At 37.6% G+C, this 15,092-nt stretch overlaps 2 protein-coding genes across 5 annotated transcripts in view; one reads left to right on the forward strand and one right to left on the reverse strand.

Moving 5' to 3' along the window:
* Nucleotides 1–15,092, forward strand: part of XPO7 (exportin 7) — an 83,774-nt gene that overhangs the window by 32,610 nt on the left and 36,072 nt on the right. For 2 of the 4 annotated variants that reach the window (XM_075997361.1, XM_012739230.2), the window contains exon 2: nucleotides 12,286–12,432. In XM_075997361.1, the coding sequence (XP_075853476.1) occupies nucleotides 12,286–12,432 (147 nt within the window). Of the gene's footprint in view, nucleotides 1–10,534; nucleotides 11,737–12,285; nucleotides 12,433–15,092 lie in introns of those variants that run through there. The other 2 variants (XM_012739228.3, XM_012739229.3) reach the window with 2 other exon arrangements.
* LOC142864143 (myosin regulatory light polypeptide 9) lies at nucleotides 3,273–4,200 on the reverse strand. Its single transcript, XM_075997362.1, has one exon. It carries the CDS (start codon nucleotides 4,112–4,114, stop codon nucleotides 3,596–3,598), a length of 519 nt encoding a protein of 172 aa, XP_075853477.1. The 5' UTR covers nucleotides 4,115–4,200; the 3' UTR covers nucleotides 3,273–3,595.

Genomic DNA, 15,092 nt, shown 5'->3' on the forward strand with positions numbered 1-15,092 from the left:
TTATAAACCAAACTTCAGCTTTGACCTGTCCACAAGTTAAGAGGGCAGTGGTGGCAAGGATCTTGGTGATGACCTACCTCGTGAACGTGATTTGTCCCTTGAGCCACTCTGCTTAAATAAGGCCTGGTCGTTCTCGATAGCCAGCTCACAGTTGTCCTGGGATCTCCCTTCACCGTCCTCCTAGGGATTTTCTTTTCTTTTCTTTTTCTTCTTTTAAAAATTTTCTTTATTTTTAAGAGACCAGGTCTTGCTATGTTCCCAAGACTGGAGTGCAGTGGCTATTCACAGACACAAGTCCACAACTGATCATCACCGTTTTCACCTGCTCCATCACTGACCTGGGCCAGTTCACCCTACTTAGGCAGCAACCTGGTGGTACCCCACTGCCTGGAGGTCACCATACTGATGCCAGACTTAGTATGGACACCTGATTGCCATAGCATACTACAGCCCAGAACTCCTCCCGCCTCAGCCTCTTGAGTAGCTGGGATTACAGGCAAGTGCCACTGTGCCTGGCCCAGGGATTTTTCTTGCTATCCCTCTTCTGGGTTGGATTTCCCATGTCCTTCATTCCATGCTTACCTTTTTATGGGATTCATTTGATTGTTATTTTAGGGTGAAGAATGTTCTTTAGTAACTCCTTAAAAAGGGGAGCATGGGAGGAAGGATTTTGTGACCTTACATTGCCCAAAATAGCTTTGTTCTGCCCTCCTTGCACTTGATTACTTCTTTGAGTATAGCCTTTTATGTCGAAGACCATTTCCCCTCAGAATTTTGCAGGAATTCTTCTGCCAGTTTCTTGTTTCCAGTGTTGCTTTTGGATGTCCAGAACTGTCTGATTCCTGATCATTTATGTTTTAGCTGTTGTTTTGTTTTGTATGTGTGCGTCTCTTTCTCTAGCAGCTTAGAGAATCTTCTTTTTGTCTTTGGGTCTCCAAGATTTCATAGTGATGTGCCTTGGGCATGGGTTGACTTTCTTCAGTATGCTGGGCATTCAGTGGACCTTTTTGTTTGACAACTTACATTCTTCAGTTCTAGGATGTTTTCTTGAATTATTTTGTTGATAATTTCCTCTCCTTCACCATTCTCTTTTCTCTCTTTCTGGAACTCCTATTAATTGGATGTTATACCTGGGCCCCTGATTTTCTTAACTTTGCTCTCATATTTTTCATCTTGGTCCTTTTGCTCTGCTTCTGTGACATTTTAACTTTATTTTCCATCCTTCTGATAGATGGTTATCTCTGCTATATTTTTATATTCTAAGTAAGATCTCTTTTTTTTAGCAAAGTTATGATCTTTAATATTTTGCTTTTTTTCAAAATATTAAGGAATTACAAATGTTTTGGGTAGATGGATATCTTTTATAATGCTTAAGTCGGTGCTTTTAGTGTGCTCATCGCCTGAATAGTGTTCATCATACCTGATAGGTAGGTTTTTTACCCCTCCCTTCCCCTTTTTTTCTTTTCATTTTTTTGAGACAGAGTCTTGCAGGAACTAGAGTGCCATGGCATCAGCCTAGCTCACAGCAACCTCAAACTCCTAGGCTCAAGTGATCCTCCTGCCTCAGCCTCCCCAGTAGCTGGGACTACAGGCCACCATGTGCTGCTAATTCTTTCTATGTTTAGTTGCCCAGCTAACTTTTTTTCTATTTTTTAGTAGAGATGGGGTCTCGCTCTTACTCAGCTGGTCTCGAACTCCTAACCTCAAGCAGTCCTCCTGCCGTGGCCTCCCAGAGTGTTAGGATTACAGGTGTGAGACACCACGCCCAACCTCCCCCTTCTAATTTCCTGTGATCTTTAATAATCTCTTTGTGCCCATGTGTACCCATCAATTAGCCTCCACTAAGATCTTTTTATGTTCTTTGAATGTCTCTTTTTTTTTTAGAGCATCATGTTTATTCTACAGTTGCAATATATATTTCTTTTTTTTTTTTTTTTTTTTTTTTGAGACAGAGTCTCGCTTTCTTGCCTAGGCTAGAGTGAGTGCCGTGGCGTCAGCCTAGCTCACAGCAACCTCAAACTCCTGGGCTCAAGCTATCCTCCTGCCTCAGCCTCCCGAGTAGCTGGGACTACAGGCACAAGCCACCATGCCCGGCTGATTTCATATATATATATTAGTTGGCCAATTAATTTCTTTCTATTTTTATGGTAGAGAAGGGGTCTCGCTCAGGCTGGTTTTGAACTCCTGACCTTGAGCAATCCGCCCGCCTCGGCCTCCCAGAGTGCTAGGATTACAGGCGTGAGCCACAGCGCCCGGCCAACAATATATATTTCTTATCTCTTAGATGAGCATTATGGTATTTTTTCACTTTTTTCCACCTTTTTTTTCCAAGTTTTCTTCTTTCTAAGTTTCCTTCTCCCTGTATAGTTTCTGTTTGTTCCAGAGTGCTTTTTGTATGCTTGTTTTGCTCTCTATCTTCCATGTTAAATGCTTTCTACAGATTTCTGATAATCCTCATTATTTGCTTATGATCAACATTAAGAAGATACCGAGCTGATTGGCAGCTCTGAGTGTGGATGAGGCTAGCCTGCTTAAGGCATCACTGTAGAGTAATTGGGTGTGCCATGGGTTTGATAACCCCAAAGTCAGTGTATTTTCTGCTGTTTCCTTTGAGACTGATAAGGTTCTCAGGGGAAAATCTTCCAAACTCCTGCCTAAAGAGTATGCTGACATTTTTGGGTGGAACCAGTGCAGCTTTCAGTGCATGTAGCCACTTCATCGACCTGTTTGTTATATAGTTAGTGCCCGTATCCTCCAATGTGCTTTTGATTGGCTTGTTGTCTACCCAGTCCAGAGAGATGGACAGTCATTCAGAGGCTAAGTAAGGAAAGATATTTGGGAATCTGACTTATCAAAAATTTCCTCTCCTTGTTTGGGCCACCCCGCTGCACCTTGACATCTGAGCATGTAAATTAGGCTGATTTGTAGCTTTTCTTACTGCTGGCAAGAGATTTGGCTTTTTGAGGTCATTTAAGTCAGTTACCATTGATTTTTTTTTTTTTTTTTGGATTCCCAATTTTTGTTGCTGTTGTCTCTGATCCTTGTGGGATTATGTGGTTTGGGGGTTTTTTTTGGTTTGTTTTTAAATCCCTTTAGTTTTGTATGTGGGTATTTTGTTTTGTTTTAATCAGCTTTCTCAGGTTGGACCTTTAGTGTTGTTTTGGTTAGGTTTGGGGAGGGAATAAAATTAGGTGTGTGGTCAATCTGCCATTTTAACCCAAAGTTCCTCTAGAATCTTTTTTTTTTTTTTTTTTTTTTGAAGTTTAAACAAGTATTTTATTGTAAAGTTTAATTATAGTTCAGAAAAAATTGAGTGAATAACTTTCTCTGAAAAAATATATTGACTCTGTAGACTGCAGTTATTTGGGGTATAGGAGCTGGTAAGTTAAATTACCGTATTTTCTATTCTGAAAATGATAAAAAGTCCCATTTCCAGTCTGATTATAAAGATACATATGCCCAAAATGGCTGAGAATAAATACAACAGGAAAAGCAAAAGCTGTAAAGCTAAGGGCATGCAATAGGCTCTAAGAGAAAATCTCAGAAATACCCAAAGTGGCAACAAGGAACGTTTGGCTGGGATCTGAAGTTCTTTTCAGTCATCTTTGTCTTTGGCTCCATGTTTAAGGATGCGGGTGAACTCGATGTAATTGAAATTCCCCTTTTTGTCAATGGGGGCTTCTCTGTACAGCTCATCCACTTCCTCATCTGTAAACCGATCTCCCATGGTTGTCAGCAGCTCTCTCAGGTAATCTTCCTGAATGGTGCCAGTTGCTTCTTCATCAAAGCAAGCAAAAGCATTTCTGATGACATCCTCTGGGTCTGTGCCATTTAACTTCTCACCAAACATGGTGAGGAACATAGTGAAATTGATGGGGCCTGGAGCCTCATTCATCATGGTATCCAGGTACTCATCCGTTGGATTTTTCCCTAGTGAGGCAAGCATATCATGCAAATCTTCCTTGTCAATGAAGCCATCTCTGTTCTGATCAATCATGTTGAAGGCCTCTTTGAACTCCTGAATCTGTGACTGGTCAAACATGGCAAATACATTGGATGTTGCGCGCTGAGGGCGCTTCTTGGTGGTCTTGGTCTTTGCCCTTTTACTAGACATGGCGGCGGTTAAATCCCTGCACAGCCACAAGAATACAAGCAATGTATCGTATTGTGATCCCTTTGCTGCCGCTTTCACCACCCTTCTACTCCCCCTCTAGAAGCTTTTTAAGACTTAGACTTATCCAAATGTTAAGACATTTTTATGAAGCTCCTACTGCGTACCAGACACACTCTTGCCATTTCCATCCAGTGTGTACATTAGTGCTCATTAAATCCCAATACATACATAATTAATATAAATGGCAATTTAAGCAAATGTTTGAGACAACTGTGCAAGAATTTGAGACAACGATAGACATTAATGTGGAAGTTATATAGATTAATAAATACCTCCATTTGAACAAATGTCTTTAAACGACAGCAGTAAATATAGTTATGTTTCTACCACCCAGTGTCACCAGAAATACAACTGATCCTTATTATTCCTTGCAATTATGTTCTAAAAAGTCACCAAGTACAATGAATTAGCAAATACTAACCCATTGCTCCTAGCGGAAATACAGGGTTAGGTTCCTGCCAACCTCTGGTCACATGTTCATCAAAATCAATACATAACCTTGTTTTATTTGTCTTTCTGTTTAAAGACACTTTATTTAATATGTATCATTGACTTATTAACCTTATGGTCAAATGCACTCTAACTCATGCCTGAATGATGCTTATCTAAGACAATTTCTCCATAAGGCACCTCACAGCCTTCTTGCCATTAGGAGCACTGACAGCATTTCAGTGCTGTGCCATTGTAAGCACTGGAATCACCAACAAAAAGCGCAAAACTCCAAAAAACATGGCATTAGATAAAACGCAAAAAGGACCTTACGCTTGTTTACAGTGTAAGAGCTGAAACAAGAAGTTAGAGTTTCACAGTGTTCACCCACAGCTGGGAATGTGTGAATCAGGTTACTTAAAGTTTTCACTACTCTGTGCGTGTCCATGAATGGCCATGAAAGCAGCATGAGTGAATGTTGATTTGGGTATTAAAATATATTTTAGTAAGTAGGTGAACTCTCAAAACAGAATATACAAATAATGAGGATCAATTATATATCCAGGCCCTCCACGGGAGAGCATTTATAATCCCTTTAGGAGAAACGGTGCAGATTTTGTATGTGTATATGCAAGCATGTATAAATGCTGCTGTTCTCCAGAGCTTTCTTTAGTGGCCAGTGTAATCCATAATAGCCAGCAGTAAACTCAGTAATTAGCAGTTTACATATATTACTTCATTGACTTTTACCACCTTGTGAAGTAGGTGTTATTTCTATTTAAAAGAAGGAATAACTTTTGGGTGATTTGAGTAACTTATTCATACTCCCACAGTAGATGGAGGAGATAGGGATTTGTCTGTCACCTAAAATCTTAAACATTACTCTGTTGGACCTCAACTCCAAAAGAACCCTTGTTCCTGCCGCCAAGTCACTGAAATTGTTTGGGGGCAAAGGTCCTATGCTTTGTGACAGGGATGTGAGTATTATGTGATTTATTTTTAAGTGTAATTCTCACTTTAAAGAAAAAATTGTCCTGACTCTTGTTTTCATGATCATTTTAACTTTGTTTACTTTTAATTCTGATTTATAGAATTAAAAATTACATAATAAAGTCCACTTACTTTAAACATGAGAAAACTGATCCTCCTGGACATTAACTTGCCCAAAATCACACAGTTGTTAAGACCAGTATCCAAATTGTTTAATTCTCAATCTGTCTCTTTTCTCTAAGTTTGATGTAGCCCCTTGTACTCAAAAGATTGTTTTAAACAATTTGGCAGAGTTAGTACTCAGTTATGCCAAGATCTCTTGTCCAGTTGTGCTTATTACTTTTTAAGTTTGACATCCTGGAGTGAACCACAATAGGAGACAAAGTTGCCAGAGAGCAGGGGGAGACACCACTGTCTGCAGAGTAGCCAGGGTTAGCTGGAGATAGCCTACCCTGGGAAGCACTCCCTTGGTTTCATCTGACCAGTAGCACTTCAGAATGCAGGTCTGGCATTTTCAGAGCCTCTAATTTTTCATAGGAAGCTGGAAAACCAGATATTATTGTGAAATATTGGCAACTGCCAAACTTTAAAACCACACTGTAAGACAGAAAACAAAAATGTCCATGGACCGGCTTCAGGTGCCACATTGAAACTTCTGCTTTATAGGATTCCTCTTACGCTATGGGTTTCATTCCTCTGTACCAGTAGTGACCATGGGAAGGAACCAAACCAGTTTCTAGTGACAGGTTACGTGAATAGTCAATAGTCACTAGTCATACTTCAATAGTCACTAAACCATTAAGTGACCAGACACAGTCTGGCTGTTTACTTTATGAAAAAATTTGTTTACATATGTTTTGGCCACATATTAGTGTTTGTTCCATGTTAGAATTGATTAGTATTTTGAAGTGAAATGTAGAATTTTGCAGTCTCATGTGTTAGCAGACTTGCCACCCTTATCTCAGGCATGCAAGGTTCTGACGTAGCATTATCACTTGCTGAAAATATGTATTTTATCTTGTTTTATGGCTGTAGACATTACACAGCATCCGCATCCAAACGGTGTTACTCATTCTCTTAGTACTGTCAGGAATAGACTGTCCCCAGATGCATCCGAAAAAAACCTTAGTGCTTTCCCTGAGAAGCTAATGAGAGTCATGGTGCTAAAAGCATGAAGTGATGTAAAACTAAAGCATTCTAAATCTAAAGTGCAGCTATAAGTTATTGGTGAACTTCTTCTTCATTAGTATCAGAAAGTAATAGATAAGGCCGGGCACGGTGGCTCATGCCTGTAATCCTAGCACTCTTGGAGGCTAAGGCAGGAGAATCACTCAAGGTCAGGAGTTCGAAACCAGCCTGAACAAGAGCGAGACCCCGTCTCTACTAAAAATAGAAAGAAATTAATTGGCCAACTAAAATATATAGGAAAAGTTAGCCGGGCATGGTGGTGCATGCCTGTAATCCTAGCGACTCAGGAGGCTGAGGCAGAAGGATCACTTGAGCCCAGGAGTCTGAGGTTGCTGTGAGCTAGGCTGATGCCATGGCACTCTAGCCTGGGCATCAGAGTGAGACTCTGTGTCAAAAAAAAAAAACAAAGAATAAAAAAGAAAGTAATAGATAAATACCTGGAGAATTTGAAGAGAACTGTGACATCCATTCATATAGAAAAATACTCAAAAAATAAAAATATACAAATTATAAATTATAGAAACACAAACTCAATGAATTTTCACAAAGTAGACATGCCTGGATAACCAGCACACAGATTAAGAAATGAAACATTTCTCCATATTACTATTGATGGGCACTTGGCTTTCCATTTGGGAACTACTACATTTAGTGCTGCCATAAATTTTCATGTACTTTTTTTGGGTGGGAGTAGGTGAACTTAGTACACATCTTTATTAAGTATATACCTAGGAGTAGAATGTCTGGGTCATAGTGTAGCCATATGTTTAACTTTAATAGATACTACCAGTTTTCCAACGTATTTGAATCATTTCAGACTCCACTGGCAGCATATGAGTTCCAGCTGTTGCACATCCTAATCAGCACTTGATCTTGGCTTTTTCTTTTTAGTCATTCTAGCATGGTTTGAATTTACATTTCCTAATGATTATTGATATTGCACATCTTTTCATCTGTTTATTGGCCATTTGGATATTTTTCTTGTAAGGTACATATAAGTATTTTGCACTGGCTTTGTAAACTTTTTTCTTAAACTAACTTTTAAAAATAAATAGTTTGCATTTATAAACATTCTTGTTGAAAGAACTAGCTAGTTTCCTCCATTGACTCCACCACAGTAAATAACTTCTGAGAGTTGATCTGATACATGTGTAAAATCAAGATGACTGTGGCCCATTCACATTGCCTTCCAGATTAACTTTATAAACAAGAGGAAACCTTGAGGGTTCTTTTCAAGCCATTTAAACTACCAATATTGGTAAGAAAGAACAAAATAGAACTAGTAATAAACACAGACATTTTTTTTTAATTAGTCTTTGGAATAGCTTTTTGCATTTTTGGTTTTATGAGTTCTGATTGGTAACAGAATCAGCTATTAATTAGTAAAATGTTAACTTATTACAAGAGTTAACTTAGAAAAAGAATGTAGCTTAAATTGCCCTTTTAAAAAATATTTATCTGTATGGTTGAGATTTTTTTCCTGCTTACAGAGTAGTGTAATCTATGGTTGTGGTCAAAAATTCAAAAGATACAGAAATATATAACATAGAAATTGAAACTCTCCTGTTAGGGATAATTGTTTAGTTAGTATTCATCCAGATTTTCTCTTATAAATTTGCTAACATATATCGCAAATCATGATAATAATATACTCTGCATTCTGTTTTGCCACTTACTTTTGTAACCTGATGACAATTATTCCTGAATTTTTAAGAGTTTTTTTTATTATATACAATTCTCATTATCGACAGTAAAAATTCCTTATGGAATAGATTTTAAAAAACAAAATGTAATTGGTATGTCAATTGTATTAACTTTCTAGGTCCTTAAAATGGTTCATTTTTCTGGCAAGTTTCAGTATGCATCTTTTAATTTACTTAACATGATATTTCCAACAAAGGAATCTGAATTAATGGGGTTCATGAAGAAGTTGAACATGGCTTGATTTTCCAGCAGATTTTTTTATTTTTTATTAAGGCATCCTAATTATGAATATTCAGCTATAAAATTATTAAATCTACTCTGTCTTCATTAGAACTTCTCAGGATTGCATCTACACTTTGTAATATGGTAGCTTCTGCTCATTTCAGATGGTTGGGTGGCAGTCAGGTTAAGACCTGCAGATATGACTGATCCTCCGAGGGTTGTTATTGTTTCTAGTTCAGCACTCCAAGTTACAGGGATTGTCATCGAGTCCTTCCTAAAAGCCTGTATGCTAGTCTCTGATCGGAAATCTCCAAGTGTGTGTGTGTGTGTGTGTGTGTGTGTATATATATATATATATATATTTTTTTTTTTTAAAGCAGCAAGGCTAATTTAAAAAGTATGTACCATTAGGCTATTTAAAAAGTAATATTATACAAATTAAAGCAAATTCCAATGTATTCTACTTTGTGGAGTAGTATAACATCTAATATAGAAACAAAATCTTCATTTTCTTATAATCTAGAGGCAACTTGTCAGGTAAATCATTATATTCTGAGGTCTGTAGTCTCAACAAATCGTACCTTATATTGAAATGAGAATAACCAAGCTGCATTTTCTTTATCCAAGTTGAAAAGACTGTATAAAATAATGTTGCTAAATATTAAAGTAGATACATTCTTTTAATACCTTCATAGTGATTATGGTTGTTGAAATCAGTCTGGTTTTAGGTTTGGGAGTTAATCATCTTGAATTTCTTGTTCTAAAACAGTACTTAGCTAGTTGAAGATCACCTTCCAGTTTTATAGTTATTTCCCCAAATGTGCTTCTCTGTTCCAGCAAGACCAGGTGGAAGTTTTCTCTGTGGATTATAGATTTGGCAATCTCAGGAACAGAAAATAGACATTCTTCTCTGGAGGCTTGTCTGTGACCAAAGTGGCATCACATAATAGATGTCCTTAATAAGAACTGGGGAATAGGAAAGCGTTGAACATCAGTTTTATAACGCAAATGAGGAGAATGCTGTAACATGTTGTTTGCCACCCTAAGTGTGAAGTACTGGTTTTAATAGCTAATCAAATAATTGTGTAGGATAAATTATTTCATGCTAGGTCCCAAAAAAATGGTGATTCTGAATAACCTAACCATTAGATTTGCTTTGGAAACACTAACACCCAAAAGGGCATAAATGTAAACGTCTCACTCAAGTCTCTCCTTCCATGGGTAATATGGGCAACCCAAATAAAATGACCCTGTGTTTTTTAGATGTTTCCACTAATTATTTGGGAAAACAAAATTGTTTCCCATTTCTTCTTCTGGCAACAAAGAAATGGAGTTGTAGTTCTTCAAATTGTTTGTGTAAATGGTCAGATTACTTCTTTGTTTTTTAAATAGTCTTGTTTCCTAAGCTGAGAACTCATTTACCAGACTTACCCTGCAGTATGTTTTGTCTGCTAAATTAAAGCAAATCAAAACAAAACAACAGCAATAAAAAAAAAGCCCACCATAACCTGCATTTAGGTTGTTAGCAGTAAGGAACTACCTGTGACAGATGCTTAGCCATTGTCATGTGAACAGCTTTGTTGTAATAAACATAAACAAGAGTTGCAGTGGGGGAGCTATGGGAACTGATTGATCAGACTTTGTTGAGCGTCATTATCCTTTAAGCAGCAGAACTGTTTAGGGGGTGTCTGTTAAGAAAGTTGGAAAGCTCAAAATGTGTGATGGTTGCAGAGGTTATGAGACAGCTCCTGCTTCCTCATACCTGGTCCCAGAGTTTATAGCTGGCTTTTTATTTTAGTTACAGTGCCCTGCTGGTGATGTCTTCTGTGTTACCTATTTTTAAAAATAATTTGTTCCTTTTCTTTTAAGTGAATCATTTTATAGGAGAGGAAAACCAGACTTCACAAACAAAACCTTGTGAAGGAGATTTAATCCCATGATTAGGAATGTGGGGTTTATAATTAAACTGATTCAGTGTCAATAGGGTCTTGAGACAGTACTGCCAAGCATAAAAATGACTTTTACATGTATTTCATGGAATATATGTAATAGGCCTTATCTTCTATTTCTTGTGTTTATAAGCCGTATGAAACAATCAGGCACTGCTTGTAGAGCTTCACTGTTTGAGATCTGACTTTGCAGCTACAGTTTTCTCTATGCTTGGATTGAAGGAGGCAGTGAGTGGGACCCTAGAAGTCAGAAACAAGTGAAACAAGCCTGATCTAGCCCTAAGGTGTTTTGAAGTGGGGGTTGCCTGTTTTGTTTTGAGGGCAGGGTTGTTTTTGTCCTTTTGGGGGCTCTCTGGAGTGAGACTTAGGATCTTAGAGTGTCAGTATTTGTTTTTTTCTTGTTTCCTTTAGTTTAATGTTGGAGATTTATTAATCAGGTTGAGTAAAATAGGAATCCTACCCAAAGGGCTTTCCTGCTTAGTGTGGAAGCTGTGATTTATAAAGTCACAGCATAATGAAATAAAGTAATAATGAAAAGCCTTAGGCAGACTGGCTGTATGATATATTTTAGGCAATTTACACAGGTTGGTTTGTTTAATTATTATTTTTGTTCTTGTCAGAATTGTCATTTCTAATCATAGGATCCCTCAAACTGTTTAAACCAAATCTTGCTTGCTACTGGTGAAAATAGCCTCCAATTTCTTCTTAAAGTCCAAACCATTCCTTTAAAGCCTAACAGATGTTTACTCTCCTATTCCGACAGTGAAAGGTGATAGTTAAGTGTATTCTTAACTAGTTCCTTCTCTCTTCCTTTAAATACCACACTGAGTAAAAGTAGCTTTGCATCCCTTTGGCTTTTTTGACCAAAGGACACACTCATACCCCTCCCTATCTCCCTGGAACTGGTTCAAGGTTTGGAGAGAAGGATTTGCTTGGGGGTGTTTCCCTTGTCTTATCTGTGAGTGAGCATATGCTAGGGTTGAATTTATTTTGACCCTTTAAATTTGAAACCGAAGCAAGAGTTTAAAGTACAACTGAAGAGCGTGCTGAACTTTAGACATGAGGGATCCAGGGAGGAAGGTGCGTACGTATATTCTGAAGCTTTCTCATAGATTTTCTCGTAGAGGTGACCATCTTTATACATATATATCATTGTAAGCTAATAACTACTACTTGAAAGGAAGCTATTTTAAACTATATAAAGATATGTGTGGCACATCATGTGTTTAAGTGCCTACATTTAGTAGCAATTGCTGTAGTATTTAATACTTTTAAAATGATGGCAGAAATAAGTAAATTCTGAATTTTTATTTGAAAGCCTTTTTGGAAAAGCTTAGGAGGATGGCCATTTGCAAGGGGGAAAAATACATTATTTGTGATTTGTCTCCAAGGAAAAGACTGAAAAAGCATATAGATATTTTAATCATCTATCATTTTGTCTTCTAAAGCATCAAATGAAGAGAGCTACAAATGATTATTGTTAGATAAAGACTACCCAGGTTCCCCTCAGAGTTGAGAAACAATTCTCTCTTCACTGATTATTATTTATCTTTGTCCAGTAATTTCGAGCACAGTTCCTTGCATATATAGTAGGCTGGACTGATTTCTTTCCTGACTGATCTTTTTCAGAGCCTGGCCCAACTAGAAAATCTGTGCAAACAGCTGTATGAAACAACAGATACAACCACTCGACTCCAGGCAGAGAAAGCCTTGGTTGAATTTACCAACAGCCCTGATTGCCTGAGCAAGTGCCAGCTACTCCTCGAAAGAGGAAGTGTACGTAAGATTTAAAAAATTCTAAAGGATACTAGAGGCTTAGGAAATGGTGTTCTGTTCTAACTTTAGGGATGGATTGGGCTAGTTCTGTTCTCTGATTCTTGTAGGTGTCCCTAACTTCTTAATTTCACTTTTGAAAAGCACCATACCTGCCAGGCAGGCAAGAAAGCCCATATAGCCTCATCAGGGAAAATCTTTGAACATAGTCCTTCCATTTCTCATCTTGAATCAAATTTCTGGAACTTGTTTTGTGTGTTTACACTTAAGCGCCACCTCCTGTCCTTTTCAGAAGAAGACAGGGCTGTATATGAATGACCTTTTGTATCCAAAGTCCTTATCAGTGTGCAAGATCCTCATTCTTGGTGTTGTTCCTCCTCCCTGCCATAGCTGCTGTTTAGTGCCTTACAAGTCCAGGAAAAAATGACCTTGACAATAAAAATTACAAGGTGTAGGATTTAAAATGAAATTAGAACCACCTCCAGCTTAATGATGGCATTACAGTGATAAAATAATGCTTCTAATGAGACATAATTTGATAAAATTACTATTTTTGCTGAGATGGAAGTTTAAGGAAGAGTAAGATCCCCTCAGGGTACCATGAAAGGGCACCAAGAGAGTCAGAATCCCAGCTAGACCTTAGCACAAGTACCAGCCTTGTTTCAGTAAAGCAGTGCCATAATCAGAGTCGTCCTCCTATTTTTCCTAATGTTCAAACAACTTTCCAGGCATGTATTTATCTTGTTTCACAGATGAAAGGGACGACACTAAAAAAAGTACAAATGTTAGTCATTATTATTATGAAGAAGTTATAATACAGTATTATATCCTGAACAACAGTGTATCCCTAAAGAATTGGTTAATAAAAATTTACTTTTGAGCCCAGGTGTGGTGGCTCATGCCTGTAATCCTAGCACTCTGGGATGCCACGGCGGGAGGATTGCTCAAGGTCAGGAGTTCAAAACCAGCCTGAGCAAGAGCAAGACTCCCATCTACTAAAAATAGAAAGAAATTAATTGGCAAACTAAAAATATATATAGAAAAAATTAGCAGGGCATGGTGACATGTGCCTGTAGTCCCAGCTACTCAGGAGGCTGAAGCAGAAGGATCGCCTAAGCCCAGGAGTTTGAGGTTGCTATGAGCTAGGTTGTTGCTATGTGAGACTCTGTCTCAAAAAAAAAAATTTTTTTTACTTTAGAAAAAGTATCCTTAGGACTGCAATGAAATATGAAAAAATGAAGCAGTTAATTTGTTGAGAGGGTAGAATGCTAGATGACTTCATTTTTGAATTTTCATTACTATTATAATATTGTTTATGCAATAAATAGAACAAATTATAGTTGGCTGAAATTACCCCTTGGTAGCTGAGGGATCTAATTCTTTTTTCAGCTGCCTGAATGATACAAGGTCATGATCAGAGATTGTGTAGTGGTCTAATTTTTTGCTAATTTCTTTTAAATCACTTGGTCTTTGGATTAATCCACTGACACTTGTCCTATGGGAGAAGCACAGCTAACTATTCAGCTGACTCCTGCTGGGACCCCATAGTAAAGTCTCTGACACTGAGCTCCAGCTCCTCCTCATTGACAGTCAGCAGGCTGGAAGAAAATTGGATTGGTGCAATACTAAAAGCACTTAATTATGGGGGATCCCTACTTTTTAATCTCTCTATTGACTTCTTAGTGATTTGGTAGATTTATTGAAATTAAACTACTTACACATTATGTAGTATGTAGGTACAGTTATATATTACATACTATAATTATAGTAGCCTCTCTTGCATATTAATAGTTTGACACATCTGCTCTAAGGAATCAGTCTAAGCCATGTTCAGGTGTGTTGAACAAAAAGACTTTGACTTGTCAAAGTCACTTTTATAGATTTTTTTACTAAATCTTAAATTTTTATACCTGGTAGTATTATGTAATACTAACATAAATGAATAGCCTACTGTGTTAAGAACTTTTGCTTTCATGGAAAATTATCCTTGTCCCTTGAATAAATTATTTTTAATGGTTCTTAGTCTGTTCTTGTTACATGACATTATACAGTATAGCCACATGGAGGAATTCTTACATGGTTCCTTCTTATATATTATGATCAAATGGAATGCTTTGATTCTCCATAAGGTTAAAATTCATTAAAAGCGACATTTGAGAATGCGATGATGCCATTCCATTGCTTAGGGCATACTTTTTCTTTTTCACAAATAATTGTTATGAAGTTCACTTCATTCCTCAGCTCTATAGCTTATTGATAGCTGTGCTGATGGGAAGATCTAACTTGGGGGCTAACTATACAGCATAGTGCGGTGGTTCCCTCTAATACTTGTCTTTTTTTTCTTTCTTATACCATACTATAGAAATATTTTGAGGTGAAACGTTTTGAAACACCATTTTAACAGATATTGAAAGAAGGAGATTTCTTGGATTAAATGAGAGAAGAGATTTTTGTTCTAAGGATCTGAAAAGATGCCCTCCAGGGTCCGTCCCTCAGAGTAAAGCAGATACCCACATTGGATTCAGTGCCCCTTACTCGTGGCTGAAGTCAGCTAAATAAGCATTATCCTATGTGGGGCTCATTTTTCCTCAGAGTTACAGACCTTCCAAAATCCAGAGGATCAGATATAGAAAAACTGAATGCCTCTTCTTGAATCTGAGCAC

This window comes from Microcebus murinus, chromosome 24, assembly GCF_040939455.1.
Source record: "Microcebus murinus isolate Inina chromosome 24, M.murinus_Inina_mat1.0, whole genome shotgun sequence".
Lineage (NCBI taxonomy): Eukaryota > Metazoa > Chordata > Mammalia > Primates > Cheirogaleidae > Microcebus > Microcebus murinus.

Coding starts and splice junctions, on each gene's coding strand:
- LOC142864143 (XM_075997362.1), bottom strand. CDS start 4,114: ATGTCTAGTAAAAGGGCAAAGACCAAGACCACCAAGAAGCGCCCTCAG.